Genomic DNA, 17,282 nt, shown 5'->3' on the forward strand with positions numbered 1-17,282 from the left:
TACAGACAAAATATTTGCATTGAAAAAAATATTTTTGCAGACTGCAAATCATGTTTATGTTTTGAAATCACGTTTTGGCGTCATGTGGCGCCACCTACCGCCGTCTACCGATCATTGCAGTCAGTGGAGTCTCAGCTGCCGAGCAACCACGGGGTTGCCAGTTACGTCAGAAAACGAAACCAAAAAAAAGACCTCTGTATTTTGAATTTGTAGTGGTGTAGTAGCCGTTTTTGGCCACATTCTTACATGTGGCGCCTTTAATGAACGAGTAACAATAAAAAAAATCAACAAAAGTTGCTCTCTGCAGCATTGAAAAAGAAAAAGTCCCGTGTTAGCAAGTCACGTTAGCGTTAGCGCGCTCTCAGCCCTGCTCTGTGGCCTCTATTTGGCCAGATGGCTTCCCCCGTCAATCCCCACTCACAATCAAGATTAGGATTACTCCACACATACAGGCACTAACACACACACACACACACACACACAGTGACATGCACTTAAATACGTAGAAAAACGCAGTAATTAATGTTCGCAGACGACGTGACGCAGAGTTTGCTCGGTGTTTTCGGCGAGTTACAGGCGAAAGCTTAAGTTATTAAAGCGATCCGCCCGGTCGCTGAAAAATCGGAGGCCGGCGGACGGAGAGGGAGCGGCGCGGATTAAAGTATTTTTACCTCAAAGTCGTGAATCCACGGTCGCTTCTCTGAAACGGAGAGGTGGGAGTGAGGATGGAGGGAGGGATGGAGGGAGGGAGGGAGGGGAGGACAGTGGACGAGTGACAGATTGAAGAGGATAGAGAAAAGCCTCCGGTCAGCCAGGATTGTCGAACGCTCCGCCGTCGCTCTTCGATACCTTGATTCGCCCGTTCTAACCCTAACCCCGAGGCTCCTCAGGCCCCCCGCGGCACGAACCAGCGACCATGGGCTTTCTGGAGAACTACCAGGAGATCGACCCCGTCACCCTGAACCTCTGCATCCTCATCGCCAGCTACGTCATCCTGCTCCTGGTCTTCCTGATATCCTGCATCATGTACGACTGCCGGGGCAAAGACCCCACCAAGGAGTACGCCCCCGACCCGCAGCCCACGCAGTCGCCCATCAGGCTGGTGGTGATGCAGAGCTCGCCGGCCTCGGTGGGACGCTGGGACGCCAGCAACATGATCACGACGTACCACGAGCCGACGCACGCCGACTTCAGGGAGAAGAAGAGCACGATGGTCTGAGGGGGAGGGAACGCTCAGAGGACTCACCTTTGTACATACTTGACTTGGTTTTTTTTTTTTCCTTTTGTTCGTGTACATACGTTTTCTTATTTGTTTCGTTTTTTCACACGTGGAAACATGCTGGTGTTTGACCTCCGCAGGACCAGGCTTGGACGGTAAGTGTGTTGTCGTCGTCGTCGTCGTCGTCGTGGCTCCTGAAATCCCTACTTGAGCTCAAAGGGTTTTTTCGAGCCAAAGCCTGCAGTCCTGCAGCTCTAGAGACGAAACGTCACAACCGATAAAGTGCGGGGAATAAAAGAGGGCATTTCCTGTCGAGCGGTGCTTTAGGGTTTAAGCGTAGAGTTTGCAGAAAAGACGCCGAGGAGTGGAAAGTCAGCGTACTTAAGCTTTAATAGAAACAAACCGGTGGCCTAGTTTCACACGTTGTTGTTGTTGTTGTCGTTGTCGTCTTTGGACTTTGATCTTCTGCCACAAGGAGATAAAACCGTTATCGCTGCGTCAGCATCTCGGTCCAAATCAAAGGTGAACTGTTCCAGATCTGAAGACGCAAATATCGAGGCTTAATCCCTGATGCTGGAACTAGCTTTGTAATTTGATCAGAACAGAAAAGTACCTCTAAAATCTCTAAGTAGCTAACCGTTACTTGTCGTGAGCACTTCTTCACTTCTTGAAGGTCTTACATAAAATTCTAATCCAGGTCCTCGTCTACCACGACTCCATTCGTCCATCGTTACTCAGGGATTGTATTGCACTCAGATTGTATGCTGATGATAATCGATTATACCTTTAAGGTATAAATTCAGACCAAAACAGGTGAAATCGTGATGAGACATGCGGTAACTTTTTGGGGGGTCCATGTTGAGAAGGTTGAGCTAGCTTAAAGGTGCCATAGGTAAGAATGTGGCCAAAAACGGTTACTACATTCAAATTCAAAATACCGAGGTCTTTTAGGTTTCATTTTCTGACGTAACTGGGAACCCGTGGCCGTGCTCGGCAGCTGAGACTCTACATGACGCCAAAACATGATTTCAAAACATAAACATGATTTGCAGTCTGCAAAATATTTTTTTTAATGCAAATATTTTGTCTGTATTGTTGTTGTTGGTGGTGAGTTCAGTTTGTTATATGAACATTATTCCTGAGTCTCTGTGACATATTAGGAGGATTTTACGGCCAGTTGATTTAGATTTATTACATAATGCACCTTTAAAGGGACACTGTGTAGTATTTATGGGTTTATATGAACCCAAAATCCACTTTTTTATACATATTATGTGCTCCTGCATTGTCCAGTCGCTGTATAATAGTTTTTGTTTCATTTTCGTAGTGTTTCAAAAAGTCATGTAAAATAACATGGTCGCGGGCCGCGGTTGCATAGCCACTGTTAGCAGCGAGACGCCATGTTTCTAGACGCTAAATCCTCAATCGATTCTGTGCGACACAGTACGAGGCTCAATGCTGCCCCGTGTGTCCGACCGTACGTCGACGATCATCAACTTTACCTTTACGATATCATCTCGGACAAAAACAAGTACAACCGCGACCAGACGTACTGTGCTGGAACTTTTTGGGCTACGCGCTGAGGTGGTCTAGTTAGCTTAGCGGAGGCTAATCAAACGCTCGCAAACGCCGAGGTTCCACAATGCTCGTCCGTTTATTTAACGTAAATGCTATACTCTAACCCACTGGTTCTCAAAGTGCGGCCCGAGGGCCAATGGCGGCCCGCAGAAACATCTCTGGCGGCCCCGCAATCAATTACAGTTAATTTACAGTTTTACAGTTGATAGTTTTAATCCAGCAGCTACTAAGCTTGTTAAATGTTTATTGGACATTACTGGATACAGACCAATAAGTGTAAACTGTACAACTGTATTTACTATGTCATCAAATTTTGGATGACATAGTGACACAGTATGACGTTTTTGTCAAATTTTGGACCGGAATTTTTTTTGAGAAAAATTGTCAAATTTGTAACGGCATACATGTCATTTTTGTCAAAATTTGGACCAAATTTTTTTTTGAAAAAAAATTTCACATTTGGGACGACATAGTATTGTACGACGTTTTTGTCAAATTTTGGACCAACATTTTTTTTGAGAAAAATTGTCAAATTTGGAACGGCATATGTCATTTTTGTCAAAATTTGGACCACATTTTTTGGGGAAATTTTTTTTCAAATTTGGGACGACATAGTATTGTACAACGTTTTTGTCAAATTTTGGACCAACATTTTTTTTCCACAAAAATTGTACAATTTTGAACAACATAGTATAGTATGTCGGTTTTGTCAAATTTTGGAACAACATTTTTTTTTTTTTTTTAAATTGTTTTGGACAACGTAGTATAGTATGACGTTTTTGTCAAATTTTGGACCTAAATTTTTTTTGAAAAAAATTGTCAAATTTGGGACGACATAGTATTGTACAACGTTTTTGTCAAATTTTGGACCAACGTTTTTTTTCCACAAAAATTGTACATATTTGAACAACATTGTATAGTATGTCGGTTTTGTCAAATTTTGGACGCCATAGTTAAATGGGATTTCTTTCAGTTTTGTTTTCCCTACATCCGGCCCTCAGTCCAATGTTGGGTTCCTAAATTGGCCCTCAGGTATCAAAACTTTGAGAACCCCTGCTCTAACCTTAAGAAGAAGATTTACTTTTATTATATCAGTGAATGTGGATATTGATTATTGACAATAAGAAAATACGTTAAAATATTTAAAGACAGAGAAGTTTCCTGGCGCTAAACTGTGTTTTTCGTTCCGGGGAAATCGATCCTCACCGACGCGCGACTGTGGTGTAAAGTGAGCTCTTCTGTGAACGCGTTAATCCTCAGCCATGTGTTTGACTGTGGAGCACGATACGCTACAGGCTCAGCCTGACAGCTGCTCAGCCACATTACCAATACAATTAATACAAATATATTCAATATGGGTAAAAAGAACAGTCATACAATAAAAAAAACAATAAAGACAAATAGAATAAATACAAATATATGAAATATTGGTAATACGTAAATAAATAACATCCATACAGTATTGAATTTTTAAAAAAAATAAAGTTAAATAATAAACAACTTAAATATCATGGAGGATTATAATCTCTACAGTAATATGATCTAATTTTCTCATTAATATGAGGATATTATTGATTCATTTTTAACTAAAATAATTGTCTAATTGACTAATCAGTTAAGGTGTTTTATATATAATAATAATAATATTAATAATAATAAAAAAAACTAGTTTCTGTGATTTTTTAGCTTCCAAAATGTGAATATTTTCTGTTTTCTTTGCTCCATATAACAAAAATAAATCATTAAAATGGAATCATTTTGATTTTAGAACAAAACCAGACGTTTGAAGAACATCATTTCCAGTGTTTTGGACATTTTATGACTCGTGGAGGTGAAAACTATTGAGGCATGAACGAGTAAAACCAATTACAAAGCTGTTTAGCGCCGCGTCACATGTTCACACAAAGCCTCTTCTTTTAATCTAAGGTGAGGTTTCCCCCACCTTTACTCTACTGCACAGTTCCAGTGGAGCCTGTTACACAGCACTGCTGTTGCTTTTGTCAGATTGAGATTATATAATTACGTTTTGCTCCTTTCAAAGTGCAGCAGTTACGTTAGAGGTGAACGAAAACCAGGCCGGCAGGTTTTTGTTCTTTTGACCTTTGTGCGACAATGACATCACACCAATCAGTGACTCAGCAACATTCCTTTTATTTCATTCATAATCTTTTATTTATTTATTTATGTATTTATGAAGCCTGGCCAATAAACACTCCAAATCCAAATAAAACAGGATAACTTAATATAATCGACTCCTAAACTTCAGTTTCCTGAGTACTGCACAAGTATATAAATGTGTATTTTTCATTTTTCTGTAAAAAGAGGTAGCTATAATAACATAATATGTTATTTTTATAACTATATATATATAGTTTATTTATATTAATATGCAATTATAAAAAAAATACATGATAAAATATACAATTATGTCATTATAACTATTTAATTAAAAGCCAATAAAATCAATAACAGCACAAAGAAAATGATCCAATCAGAATCTAAAGTTATGAATAAATTCATGGTACTCGCACAAACTTCACTGACTCCGCCCCTCTGATATGTGATTGGCCAGTATGCCGGTGCTTCTTGCCGCTGATTGGCTGAATATACCGTCAGTCAACATCTCATGACAGTTTGTGGGCGTGGCCCACAGACTGGTGTGGAGAGCCCCGGCGGCTCCGCGCGGGCAGCGGCTCGTCGTTACCCGGCTGTGGTGTGTGCTTTGCGGGGGTCACTCCACGCTCCCCCCCCCCCTCTCCCCACGGTGCTCATGGATACCTGTAGCTCCATAAAGCGGCGGCAGTGAGTGAGCGAGCGAGCGGGTTGTGAAACAGAAATGGTTCTAAGAAAAAGGCTAAAATGGAGGCTGTGTAGAAGAAGTGGGACCGAGTGTTGCGTTTGTGCCTTAAATGAAAGTTAGCTCGTTAGCGTTAGCTGTAGCTAGCCGATGCTAGGCCTTCCGTTTCCGTCGCTTTGTCAGAGCAGGTTGTTCGTGTTTGATTTTTTTTTATTTTTGGATTCATTTTGACTAATAATAGCCGACCTTTGTGGCTCCTTTGTTCGCTGCTTTTCTGCCCGGTTCTCTCTGGTTCACTGAGCAGAGACATGAAGAGAGTCAACAGCCACCAGAGGTGAGTGACAGCTCATAATCTGCCTCTTAATCCCATTTATGTGACACTTTTTATAGATGATAATTCACTGTATTAACCCTAAATTGTCTGCAGCCACGTGTTGCATAGTTTAAACCACTTTTCAAGTTAGTTATTAACCTGTTACACACACTATGAAACTTCAAAATCAAACAATAATATAGATTATTAGTTTGTTTTTGTTTGTCCCTTTGTGGCTCTGGCAAACAAACATTTATCATAACTTATAATAGAACTCTATCTTCAGTTTAAGACTTTTTTAGTCTAATAAGAAACAGTATTCACTGGTTATTAGGTAATTTTTTTGATTTATGTATTTTAGCAATTTTGCTTTGGCCAAAAAAAATTGTCTTATTATTATTATTATAACTTCTGTTGCTAAGTATTTTTAAGCTGTTTTTTGTGTTATTGTTGTTTTGTTTTTGTGGTTTATTTTAACCCTAACCCAACTGTATTTGTTGTTGTCTGCACATCATGGTTAATAAACTATAGATTCGATTAAGAAATCCTGGTTTATTACTAGAATAAGTATATTAATATACAATAGAATCCACAGGTACTGTATTTAAGACAAAACAGTCAATTTAAGACAAAAGAAGACAACAATGTCTCGTAAAAGTCATAAAAAGTGGAGACTTTATTTCATTAAAAAGCCAAAAGAAAGTAATAAAGACAAAATAAAACATTTTTAAAAAGTAGTTGAACTAAAAATGACTGTTTAGGTGAACGCTGGTTTATTATAGTCAATAAAAACTGACTTTGATTTTAAATTTGAATATTTTATAAGGGAAAATGAATTCTATGTATAGTCTAATTAGGGCTGTATTATCTGAGGAATATATACTTTCATGTTTCCACTAAATTAAGATATGATTTGATGATAAATACACATTATTTTCAGCTTTAATTATTATGTATTACAACAACTTACAAATCGTCTTATTTTAAATATTTCCTGGTGTATTTGCTCCGTGTAATCAAAGTTTAAAACTCCAACCATTTTGATTTTGTGGGCAAAACAAAGATTTGATCACATCATATGTTTTTCAGCTAATGTTTTATTGATTAAGTCGAGAAAATAAATGACTTGTTGATTGATTGAGATAATGTTTGTTAGTTTCAGCACAGTTACCGCAATGTTTTTAGGATTTATGATGAAGAAACTGTCGTTAAATATTCAGTAAATGACTCGTATTATTCGAACGGTGTCCCTCGTGTGTCAAAGTTCAGGATGTGATTCATATTGGATTTGCTTTAATCCAAATGACACACACACGCACAGTCATGTACAGATCAAAGGAATCTTTTATGTTTTATACGCCCTTAAAACAAGTTTGAAATGTGATTATTTTCAGATTTCTTTGCTCTATATAACAAAGAAATCATTCAAACTGAAGTTTGGAGAGGTTTGGGAAACACAAATCGACATTTTTCAACATTTTAGGGACCAAACGAAACGATTACTCGAGAAAATAATAAAATTTTGAGTTTTCGATCGTTCACTTATTCATAAATAGGCGGTTGGGAATCACAGGGAAGCTCATGATGCAATAATACCACGATACAAGAGTTCTGTGACAAGACAGAGAGAGGTCAAAGGTCATGAACGTGGACGTAGCATCTCTTTAACTTAGCGTTCTCCGCTGTCATCTCGCCGTAAACCCCCGTCTTTCTTCAGCCAGGTCACTTCCACCCACCCCTCCCACTCAAGTTTCCCCTCATTCATTTGAGCAGCGCCACCGTGAGGAGGAGACGTGAAATAGTGACATGTTTTTTGTTTTGTTGTTGTGTTTCAGGTTCATGAACAGACGGGCCTCTGCTAACTGCCGCTACCAGCCCACCTGCTACGAGCACGCTGCAAACTGCTACACCCATGCTGTGAGTGTCACACATGACAGTTTTAGCTCTATACACACGTACATATATATATGTATATATAGTAGTGCTGGGCGCGATGACGGTGGTTAACGGCGTCAACGTTAACGCGTTTCCATGACGACTGACCGGAAAAAGACGCGTGTGACGTCACGTTTACGTGACTCCCGATTTGTTAAAATTAGTCTCTAAAGTAACGCTAAACTTTAAAAACAGAGGCGCACATACGCAGTTACACAGGTACGCTAGTTATTTGTAGCGCTGCTCTTTTCCTTAATAAACTACAGTTCCACTGTAGGCTAACGCTAACTGGCGCTAAAGGGGCAAATGCAGCTAACTGGTAAACGGTGCCTGGACTCCGGTGTCACGGCACGTAAACATGACGTATAGGTCATTCTCCGGTCCGTCGTCATGGAAACGTGTCATGCGTTAACCTAGTGCCCAGCACTAATATATATTAGAGCTGAAACGATTAATCGATTACTAAATTAATCGCCAACTATTTAGATAATCGTTAATCGGTTTGAAGCTTTTTTCATGATTAAAAAAAGATTTCTGATTGTTTCAGGTTCTTAAATGTGAATATTTTCTTGGTTTCTTTGCTCCACAAACAAAAAAGAAATCATTAAAACTGAATCGTTTTGGTTTGTGGACAAAACAAGACATTGGAGAACATTGTCATTTCCAGGTTTGACAAACACCGATCCACGTTTTTTAACTTTTTCTGACATTTTATGGACCAAACCGTCGATTAATCGAGAAAATAATCGACAGATTAATCGATTACAAAAATTAATCGCTAGTTGCAGCTCTAATATATATATATGTATAAAGTAAAGTTATCTTGGAATAAAACACCAAGCTAACTTTCACTTAGCTAGCTACTGAACTTAGGTTAGCCCTGTAAGTATCTGCTGCCGACCGTGTGTGACCGTCGTCCCTGCAGCTCCTCATCGTGCCGGCGTTCGTGGGCATGGCGTCGCTCTACCGTCTGTCGGACAACGGCTGGCAGAGGATGACGGCCTGGGTGTACGGGATGGGCCTCTGCGCGCTCTTCCTGGTCTCCACCGTGTTCCACATCATCACCTGGAAGAGGAGCCACATGAGGTGAGCGGGACAAGAGCACACGTGGGAATTTAACATCAACAACTAGATTTGAGCCGTCACTGATCGTTTGGTTGTTGCACAAAGTGGAAAAACTAGATTTAGACTTAGATATAAACTCCGTGTTAACTACACCTGTGTGTCGTATCTAGAAAATTCAAAAGCGACAATCTCACATCCTGACGGTTATAAGAGATTTAACATTAAAACAACCACATTTGTTTGTTTCAGGTCGATGGAGCAGTGTTTCCACATGTGTGACAGAGTGGTCATCTATTTCTTCATCGCTGCCTCTTACACACCTTGGTGAGCGTCTTTTTGTCGTCGCTTTGTCGTCTCTTCTTCTCGCGCACGGTCGTGTAACCTCGTCTGTGTGTGTCTGTGTGTGTCTGTGTGTGTGTGTGTGTGTGTCCACAGGTTAAACCTGCGTGAACTGGGTCCTCTGGCGTCGCACATGCGCTGGTTCGTGTGGCTCATGGCCGCCGCGGGAACCGTCTACGTCTTCAACTACCATGAGAAGTGAGTTTGCGTCCACACACACACACACACACACACACACACACACACACGTAAACATATTCACAAGGAATCGAGAAGTTTTTTTTTCTCGTAAATTAAGAATGACCTTCACCTTTTTCTTGGTGAAAATACGTTCAAATTACGATTTTCATGAAATCACATAATCTGATGAAATAATGGAGATTTTAGCTAATTTTTTGTCAGCAGAAGTCAAATAGTTCACTCTCGGACTGAAACGATTACTCTTTTTATTAATCGTCAACAATCCGATAATTGATTAATCGATCCGAGTGTTTTTAAGGAATTAAAGCAAGTTTTGGCACAAGATGGCGGCCCGCCCCTCCCCCCGTAAAGCAAGGCCCTCACTTAGCGTAGCATAAACATTTTGTTCTGCGTTCCATTTGTGACGGAAGTCGGAACTGGGAACGACGCGGTATTTTTCGCACGTTAACAGCGTCGCACTGTTAAAGAGCAGTAACTCGTACGAGTGTTTGTACGAGTGGCGGCCATGACGGGGGCTGGGCGATCTCGGAAATTCCGACTTCCGACTACAACTGGAACACGATGAGGGTTTTTTTGTCACGAGTAAAAACAAGTTTCAGCTATTTTCTGTTGATTTTTTTGCTCCATAATAAACAAAGAAATCATCAACACTGATCAACATTTTCAGACGTTTTATGGACCAAACGATTAATCGATTATGAAAATAATCGTTAGCGGACGTCGTGTTTTTGTCCTCAAACCGAAATAATGAAGTTTTAAACGATTTCTTTTGTTATGTGGAGCAAAGAAAAACCTTTAATAAGCTGAATAAACACTCACACGAAGGTGTGTTTTGGTTTGAATGATTTGACTATTCAAAGACTATGAAAATAACATTTGCATCACTCATGTGATTTCCCGTCCTCTCATAAAAGGTATAAAGTCGTGGAGCTGGCCTTCTACTTGGCGATGGGCTTTTTCCCGGCGTCGGTCGTGACGTCGATGGTAATTTTCCTCGCGCTCCGAATCGCCGTCGCCTGCTTTTCTTTGTCGCGGGGTTTTAAAAATCACGTTTTTTTTATCACCTGCAGAGCAACACCGACGGCCTCCAGGAGCTAGCCTGCGGCGGACTCATCTACTGCCTCGGCGTGTTCTTCTTCAAGTGCGACGGCGTCATCCCCTTCGCCCACGCCATCTGGCACGTGTTTGTGGCGCTCGCCGCCGCCGTGCACTACTACGCCATCTGGAAATACCTCTACAAGGTGCCCAGCGCCGACGCCCTCCTCGGCTCCTAACTTGCCCCGACTGAAGCTGCGGCGGCTGAAACGTTTACGAAAAATATCTCTATATATATTAAAAAAAAAAGTCTGTTTACTGTTTTCTAAACACGGGGGAACAATTTTTTCTTCTTCAAAAAAAAAGCTGTTTTTGTAAAACTACTTTTTACTTGAGAAATTTTGGTGACGGGTTTTTTTGGTTTTTTTTGCATCGCGTAAAGAGAGAGAAAGTCACATTCCACGTTAGTGTCGGGCTGGTTATCACGACTTTTGAGTCCGATATTTCATTTTTCCCGCGATAAAGATCTCTGCGACCTGCTGCGTCGTTCGAAACGACAGATTACGTCGCAAAAAAACTATCGCAAAGTAGATCGGAACAGAACTCGAACCAAAATATTTAGCCTCGAAGAGCGACGGACAATTTGAAGTCATTACCAAGTTGTCCAGCAGGGGGTGCTGCGAGCGTCGAGTCGCGTTTACGTTGTTTTGCGGCGACTCAAACTTAAACTAAACCGAGTCGCGACGCTGTCGTTTTTTCTCTGAAAAATCGGCACGCGGAATTAATCGCGATTCGTGGACGAAAAAACATTAACGAACAAATCTGCGTTCACGCGAAACTTGCTTTTGTGATCCAGTCCGACATTTCTGTATGTAAATAAAACGTGAAATTTCAGCTGCTGTTTTCCGAGACACGAGGTGCTAAACGCCGTCATTTCAGTCGCAGAACTCCTCGTCCGATCCTACCTGAGATAATATCGCGATATTTACCTTTTTTTTTCATGGAAATACACTGCCTAGCCAACAACGAAAGTCACACTCGCGGATCTTTTGTCGGCTCGCCTTTAGCGCGCGTTTGTATCATCGCGTTACCGTTTTCACCGCAAAGATCGCGTATTTTGCGACGGAGGTGGGTGGACCGCTGTGTTAAAGGCCCAGTGTGGAAGAAGTAGCGACATCTAGTGGTGAGAAAAATAGAGCGACTCCTTCAGTCACCGCTCCCATTTCGCTAAGTGTGTCGGGGAACTACGGTGGCCTTCGCAGACCAAAAGAAATGGCATTAGGAAAAAGCAAGGCCCTCACTTAGCGTAGCGTGAAAAGATTGTTGTAATGCTGCGTTCCGTTTACAACGGAAGTCGGAACTGGGAGTGGTGCAGTATTTTGCGTAACATTAACAGCGTCGCACTGATTTAAAAATAAATAGTGTTTGTACGAGTGGCGGCCATGACGGGGGGCTGAGCCAAGATGTTTAGACTCGGAAATTCCGACTTCCGACTACAACTGGAACACCATGAGGGTTTTTTCATGATTAAAAACAAGATTTTTCAGCTTCTTAAATGTGAATATTGTCCGTTTTCTTTGCTCCTCGTAACAAAGAAATTGTTTGTTTTTGTGGACAAACATCATCATCATCACGCTAAAGGCGACAAACAAACAAACGCCGACATTTCTGCCAATCAACCGTCATAAAATGTTGAACACTGGACCTTTTAAACCATTGGTTCTCAAAGTGCGGCCCGAGGGCCAATGGCGGCCCGCAGAAACATTTCTGTCGGCCCCGCAATGAATTACAGTTGATAGTTTTAATCCAGGAGCTACTAAGCTTGTTAAATGTTTATTGGACATTACTGGATACAGACCAATAAGTGTAAACTACAACTGTATTTACTATGTCATCAAATTTTGGATGACATAGTGACACAGTATGACGTTTTTGTCAAATTTTGGCATTTACATTTTTTCCCAAAAAATGTTTAAATTTTGGACGACATAGTATAGTATGACGTTTTTGTCAAATTTTGGACCGAATTTTTTTTGAAAAAAATTGTCAAATTTTAGAACGGCATGTCATTTTTGTCAAAATGTGGACCAAATTATTATTATTATTATTTTTTTAATTGTCAAATTTTTGACGCCTTAGTATTGTACGTTTTTGTCAAATTTTGGACCAACATTTTTTTCTCCCAAAAAATTGTACAATTTTGAACAACATAGTATAGTATGAAGTTTTTGTCAAATTTTGGAACAAAATTAAAAAAAGATAAAAAATTGTCACATTTTGGACAACGTAGTATAGTATGTTTTTGTCAAATCTTGGACTAAAAACTTTTTTCCCCAAATATTCTAAAATTTTGGAACAACATAGTATAGTATGATGTTTTTGTCAAATTTTGGACCTAATTTTTTTTGAGAAAAATTTTAAAATTTGGTACGGCATATGTAATTTTTGTCAAAATTTGGACCAAATTTTTTTTTGAAAAAAATTGTCAAATTTGGGACGATATAGTATTGTACAACGTTTTTGTCAAATTTTGGACCAACATTTTTTTTCCCAAAAAATTGTACAATTTTGAACAACATAGTATTGTACAACGTTTTTGTCAAATTTTGGACCAAAAACTTTTTTCCCCAAATATTGTAAAATTTTGGAACAACATAGTATAGTATGTCGGTTTTGTCAAATTTTGGACGCCATAGTTAAATGGGATTTCTTTCAGTTTTTTTTCTCTTTGGCGGCCCTCAGTCCAATGTTGGGTTCCTAAATTGGCCCTCAGGTATCAAAACTTTGAGAACCACTGTTTTAGACATAAAGTCGGAGCTGTAAACGTTGTTCTTTTTCTCGTCCTAAAACATGAGCTTTACTCACGCGGTGACCAAACTTTGAGTCGTTTAAATCCAGGCGGTGACTTGACAGGAAGCTACAGCTGTGACGTCACAACAGGAAGTGAACTTTTGCCAAAGTAAAAAAAAAAAAAATGAAAATGTATCGTTGAAAGGAAACTCTGGACCACAAAGTATTTACATTCCTGTCCTTTCATGAGAACAAGCAGTCGGAGGTCGTTTCTTCTTTGATTTTTGATTTTTTTATGATTATTTTCCACTTTTGCTTCCGAGTCCAAGTGCAGTTTTCAGGGAAACGACGACAGTCGACGTGTTTAAAAATGTGAGAAAGTCATTCCTCGGCATTTCAGGAAAGCGCAGTGGCGACACCGTGTGGCCGAGATGAGGAAACTGTTCAACACTGTGTGTGTGTGTGTGTGTGTGTATATACACACAAACTGGTACTGTAGTCCTGTATCAACATTTCCACTCGTGTGTTTTCTCCGTTTGTTTTTTTGTACACGTTCTTTATTCTTGTGATTTCATTTTTTTCCCGTCACCGAACGACTGCTAACTTTTTTCTAACCGTCGTCTGTCGACGTCTTTAAATAACCACTGTCTTTGTGTGTGTGTGTGCGTGTTCTGAAACGTTTGTATATTCTGTCGTTTGTCACGTGTTTTATGATCCAGGCCTTTTTGCAGACGGGGAAAGAAAATGTATAAATGAATGAATGAATGAATAAAAACTGAACTTTAAGCTGATTATCATCTGGTTTATTGACTTTTAAAAAGTTGCTGAACAAATATTTTACTTTTAAATAAGGGGACAATAAAAATTATGACCTTTTTATGAACGGCTTCTTTTAAAAGTTGATTTAAAAACAATTTTTTGCAATATTTTTGCCATAAATGTATTTTAAAAACGAACAAAATGTTCCATTGATGACGATGATTTTTAAACATTTCCAAACATTTGTTGGCAATTTCAAATTTTTTAAATCACAGTTTCTAATATTTTCCGATGTTTTTCTTTCTTTTCAAAAGGTACATTGAAACATTAGTTTGTTTTTTTTCAAAAATCGAAATAATTAAAAATTTTCCAAATAAATAGACAAAATAAATGTATGGCAATTTATTTTTGCCATAAATTTATTTTAAAATAGAAATAGGACTAAACGTTAAATTGATGACGATGAATTTTAAAGATTTCCAAAGATTTGTTGACAATTTCAAATTTTAAAATCACAGTTTCTTATATTTTCCGATGTTTTTCTTTCTTCATTTAAACGTTTTTTGTTGTTGTTGTTTTTTTAAATTCACAGTTTCTAACATTTTCCGATTTTTTTCTTTCTTCGTTTCAACGTTAGTTTTTTTTTATCTTAAAAATCACAGTTTCTAATATTTTCCAATATTTTTCTTTCTTTTTAAAAAGTTAATTGAAACAGTAGTTTTTTTTTGTTTTTTTTATCGAAATAATTCAAAATTTAATGAATAAATTGACAAAATAAATTTATGGCAATTTATTTTTGCCATAAATTTATTTTAAAATAGAAATAGGACTAAACGTTAAATTGATGACAATGAATTTTTAAGATTTCCAAAGATTTGTTGACAATTTCAAATTTTAAAATCACAGTTTCTTATATTTTCCGATGTTTTTCTTTCTTCATTTAAACGTTTTTTGTTGTTGTTGTTTTTTTAAATTCACAGTTTCTAACATTTTCCGATTTTTTTCTTTCTTCGTTTCAACATTAGTTTTTTTTTATCTTAAAAATCACAGTTTCTAATATTTTCCAATATTTTTCTTTCTTTTTAAAAAGTTAATTGAAACAGTAGTTTTTTTTTGGTTTTTTTTATCGAAATAATTCAAAATTTAACGAATAAATTGACAAAATAAATGTATGGCAATTTATTTTTTCCCAAATATAACTAAATGTTAAATTGATGACCATACATTTTAAAGATTTTCAAAGATTTGTTGACAATTACAAATTTTAAAATCAGTTTCTAATATTTTCCGATGTTTTTCTTTCTTCATTTAAACGTTAGTTTTTTTTGTTGTTTTTTTATTTTAAAAAATCACAGTTTCTAATATTTTCCAATATTTTTCTTTCTTTTTAAAAAGTTCATTGAAACATTAGTTTGTTTTTTAAAAATCTAAATCAAACTAAATTTTCCTTTAACGACGCATCAACAGAGCAGAGGATTTTAAGGATTTGTTCACAATTTTAAATTTTAAATCACAGCTTGTGCTGTTTTTAGATTTTCATCTTATTTTATATAAAAAACATCAAAGGTTTGTTTTTAAACAATCAACATTTTCACAGATTTGTTGACAGTTTAAAAGAAATAAAGAAACTCGTAACCTGAAAAAGTTAAGTTTTGTCAAAATAAAAGAACTTAAACGTACCTGAAAAGTCGAGTTTGTTTCATCACAGCTTTAAATCGTCCATGTTGACGTCTTGATTCACGTCTTTCAGTAAAAACTTGTCTTTCTCTTGATTCTTCATGTTCTCCTTGTTCTTCTTGTAACAAACTCCACAGACGAACTCTAACGACGTTCACCTGTCGACTGAAAACAGCTGATGATGAGGAAGTGACATCAGAGCAAAGTAGAAAACTTTAAAACATCATCTGGTTCATTTTAACACAGTTTTTCGATAGTTTTTAGTGTTAATCGATAAATTAAAAATTTACAGAAACAAAGGAAACTATTGAATGAAGGGGGCGTGGCCAAACTTTTGATTTGTACTGTGGATACATCCATGTTTTATTCTGTTTTAACGCAGCCCCACGTTTAAAGTCACAATATGATTATCGCGATATTTAAGTTTCGATATATTATCACGATATTTATGTCACAATACGATATTATCACAATATTTATGTCCAGATATGATATTATCACGATATTTCAGTTACGATATATTATCACAATATTTAAGTCACAATATATTATCACAATATTTAAGTATCGATATATTATCACGATATTTAAGTCACAATACGATATTATCACGATATTTAACTATCAATATATTATCACGATATTTATGTATCTATATATTATCACAATATTTATGCTTTGACACAATATTATCAGGATATTTAAGTATCGATACAATATTATCACAATATTTCAGTCACAATACGATATTATCACGATATTTAACTATCAATACATATCACAATATTTATGCTTCGATACAATATTATCACGATTTTTAAGTATCGATACAATATTATCACAATATTTAAGTCACAATACGATATTATCACGATATTTAACTATCAATATATTATTACAATATTTATGCTTTGATACAATATTATCACAATATTTAAGTATCGATACAATATTATCAAGATATTTAAGTCACAATACGATATTATCACAATATTTATGCTTTGATACAATATTATCACAATGTTTAAGTATCGATACAATATTATCAAGATATTTAAGTCAAAATACGATATTATCACGATATTTAACTATCAATACATTATCACAATATTAATGCTTTGATACAATATTATCAAGATATTTATGTCCCCGATACAATATTACCAAGATATTTAAATATCTATATATTATCACAATATTTATGCTCCGATACAATATTATCATGATATTTAAGTATCGATACAATATTATCAAGATATTTAAGTCACAATACGATATATCACGATATTTAACTATCAATATATTATCACGATATTTATGTCCCGATACAATATTATCACGATATTTAAGTATCGATATATTATCACAATATTTATGCTTTGATACAATATTATCATGATATTTAAGTATCGATACAATATTATCAAGATATTTAAGTCACAATACGATATATCACGATATTTAACAATCAATACATTATCACAATATTAATGCTTTGATACAATATTATCAAGATATTTAAGTATCTATATATTATCACAATATTTATGCTCCGATACAATATAATCACAATA

At 37.0% G+C, this 17,282-nt stretch overlaps 2 protein-coding genes across 2 annotated transcripts; both read left to right on the forward strand.

The window, feature by feature from the left end:
* Positions 1 to 916: 916 nt before the first annotated feature.
* On the forward strand, positions 917 to 1,219 carry LOC310933373 (small integral membrane protein 36-like; the record flags this gene model as incomplete). Its single annotated transcript, XM_083896850.1, has 1 exon — positions 917 to 1,219. The coding sequence occupies one exon, from the start codon at positions 917 to 919 to the stop codon at positions 1,217 to 1,219; it is 303 nt and encodes a 100-aa protein (XP_083752976.1).
* Positions 1,220 to 5,565: 4,346 nt separating this feature from the next.
* mmd (monocyte to macrophage differentiation-associated) lies at positions 5,566 to 10,721 on the forward strand (the record flags this gene model as incomplete). The annotated part of the gene is made up of 7 exons (XM_083896973.1): positions 5,566 to 5,928; positions 7,743 to 7,824; positions 8,768 to 8,928; positions 9,157 to 9,231; positions 9,343 to 9,444; positions 10,362 to 10,431; positions 10,518 to 10,721. Exons 1-7 carry the CDS (start codon positions 5,903 to 5,905, stop codon positions 10,719 to 10,721), a joined length of 720 nt encoding a protein of 239 aa, XP_083753099.1. The 5' UTR covers positions 5,566 to 5,902.
* Positions 10,722 to 17,282: the final 6,561 nt, after the last annotated feature.

Source organism: Microchirus variegatus (genome assembly GCF_963457635.1).
Source record: "Microchirus variegatus genome assembly, chromosome: 10".
In the NCBI taxonomy this organism is placed as follows: Eukaryota; Metazoa; Chordata; class Actinopteri; order Pleuronectiformes; family Soleidae; genus Microchirus; species Microchirus variegatus.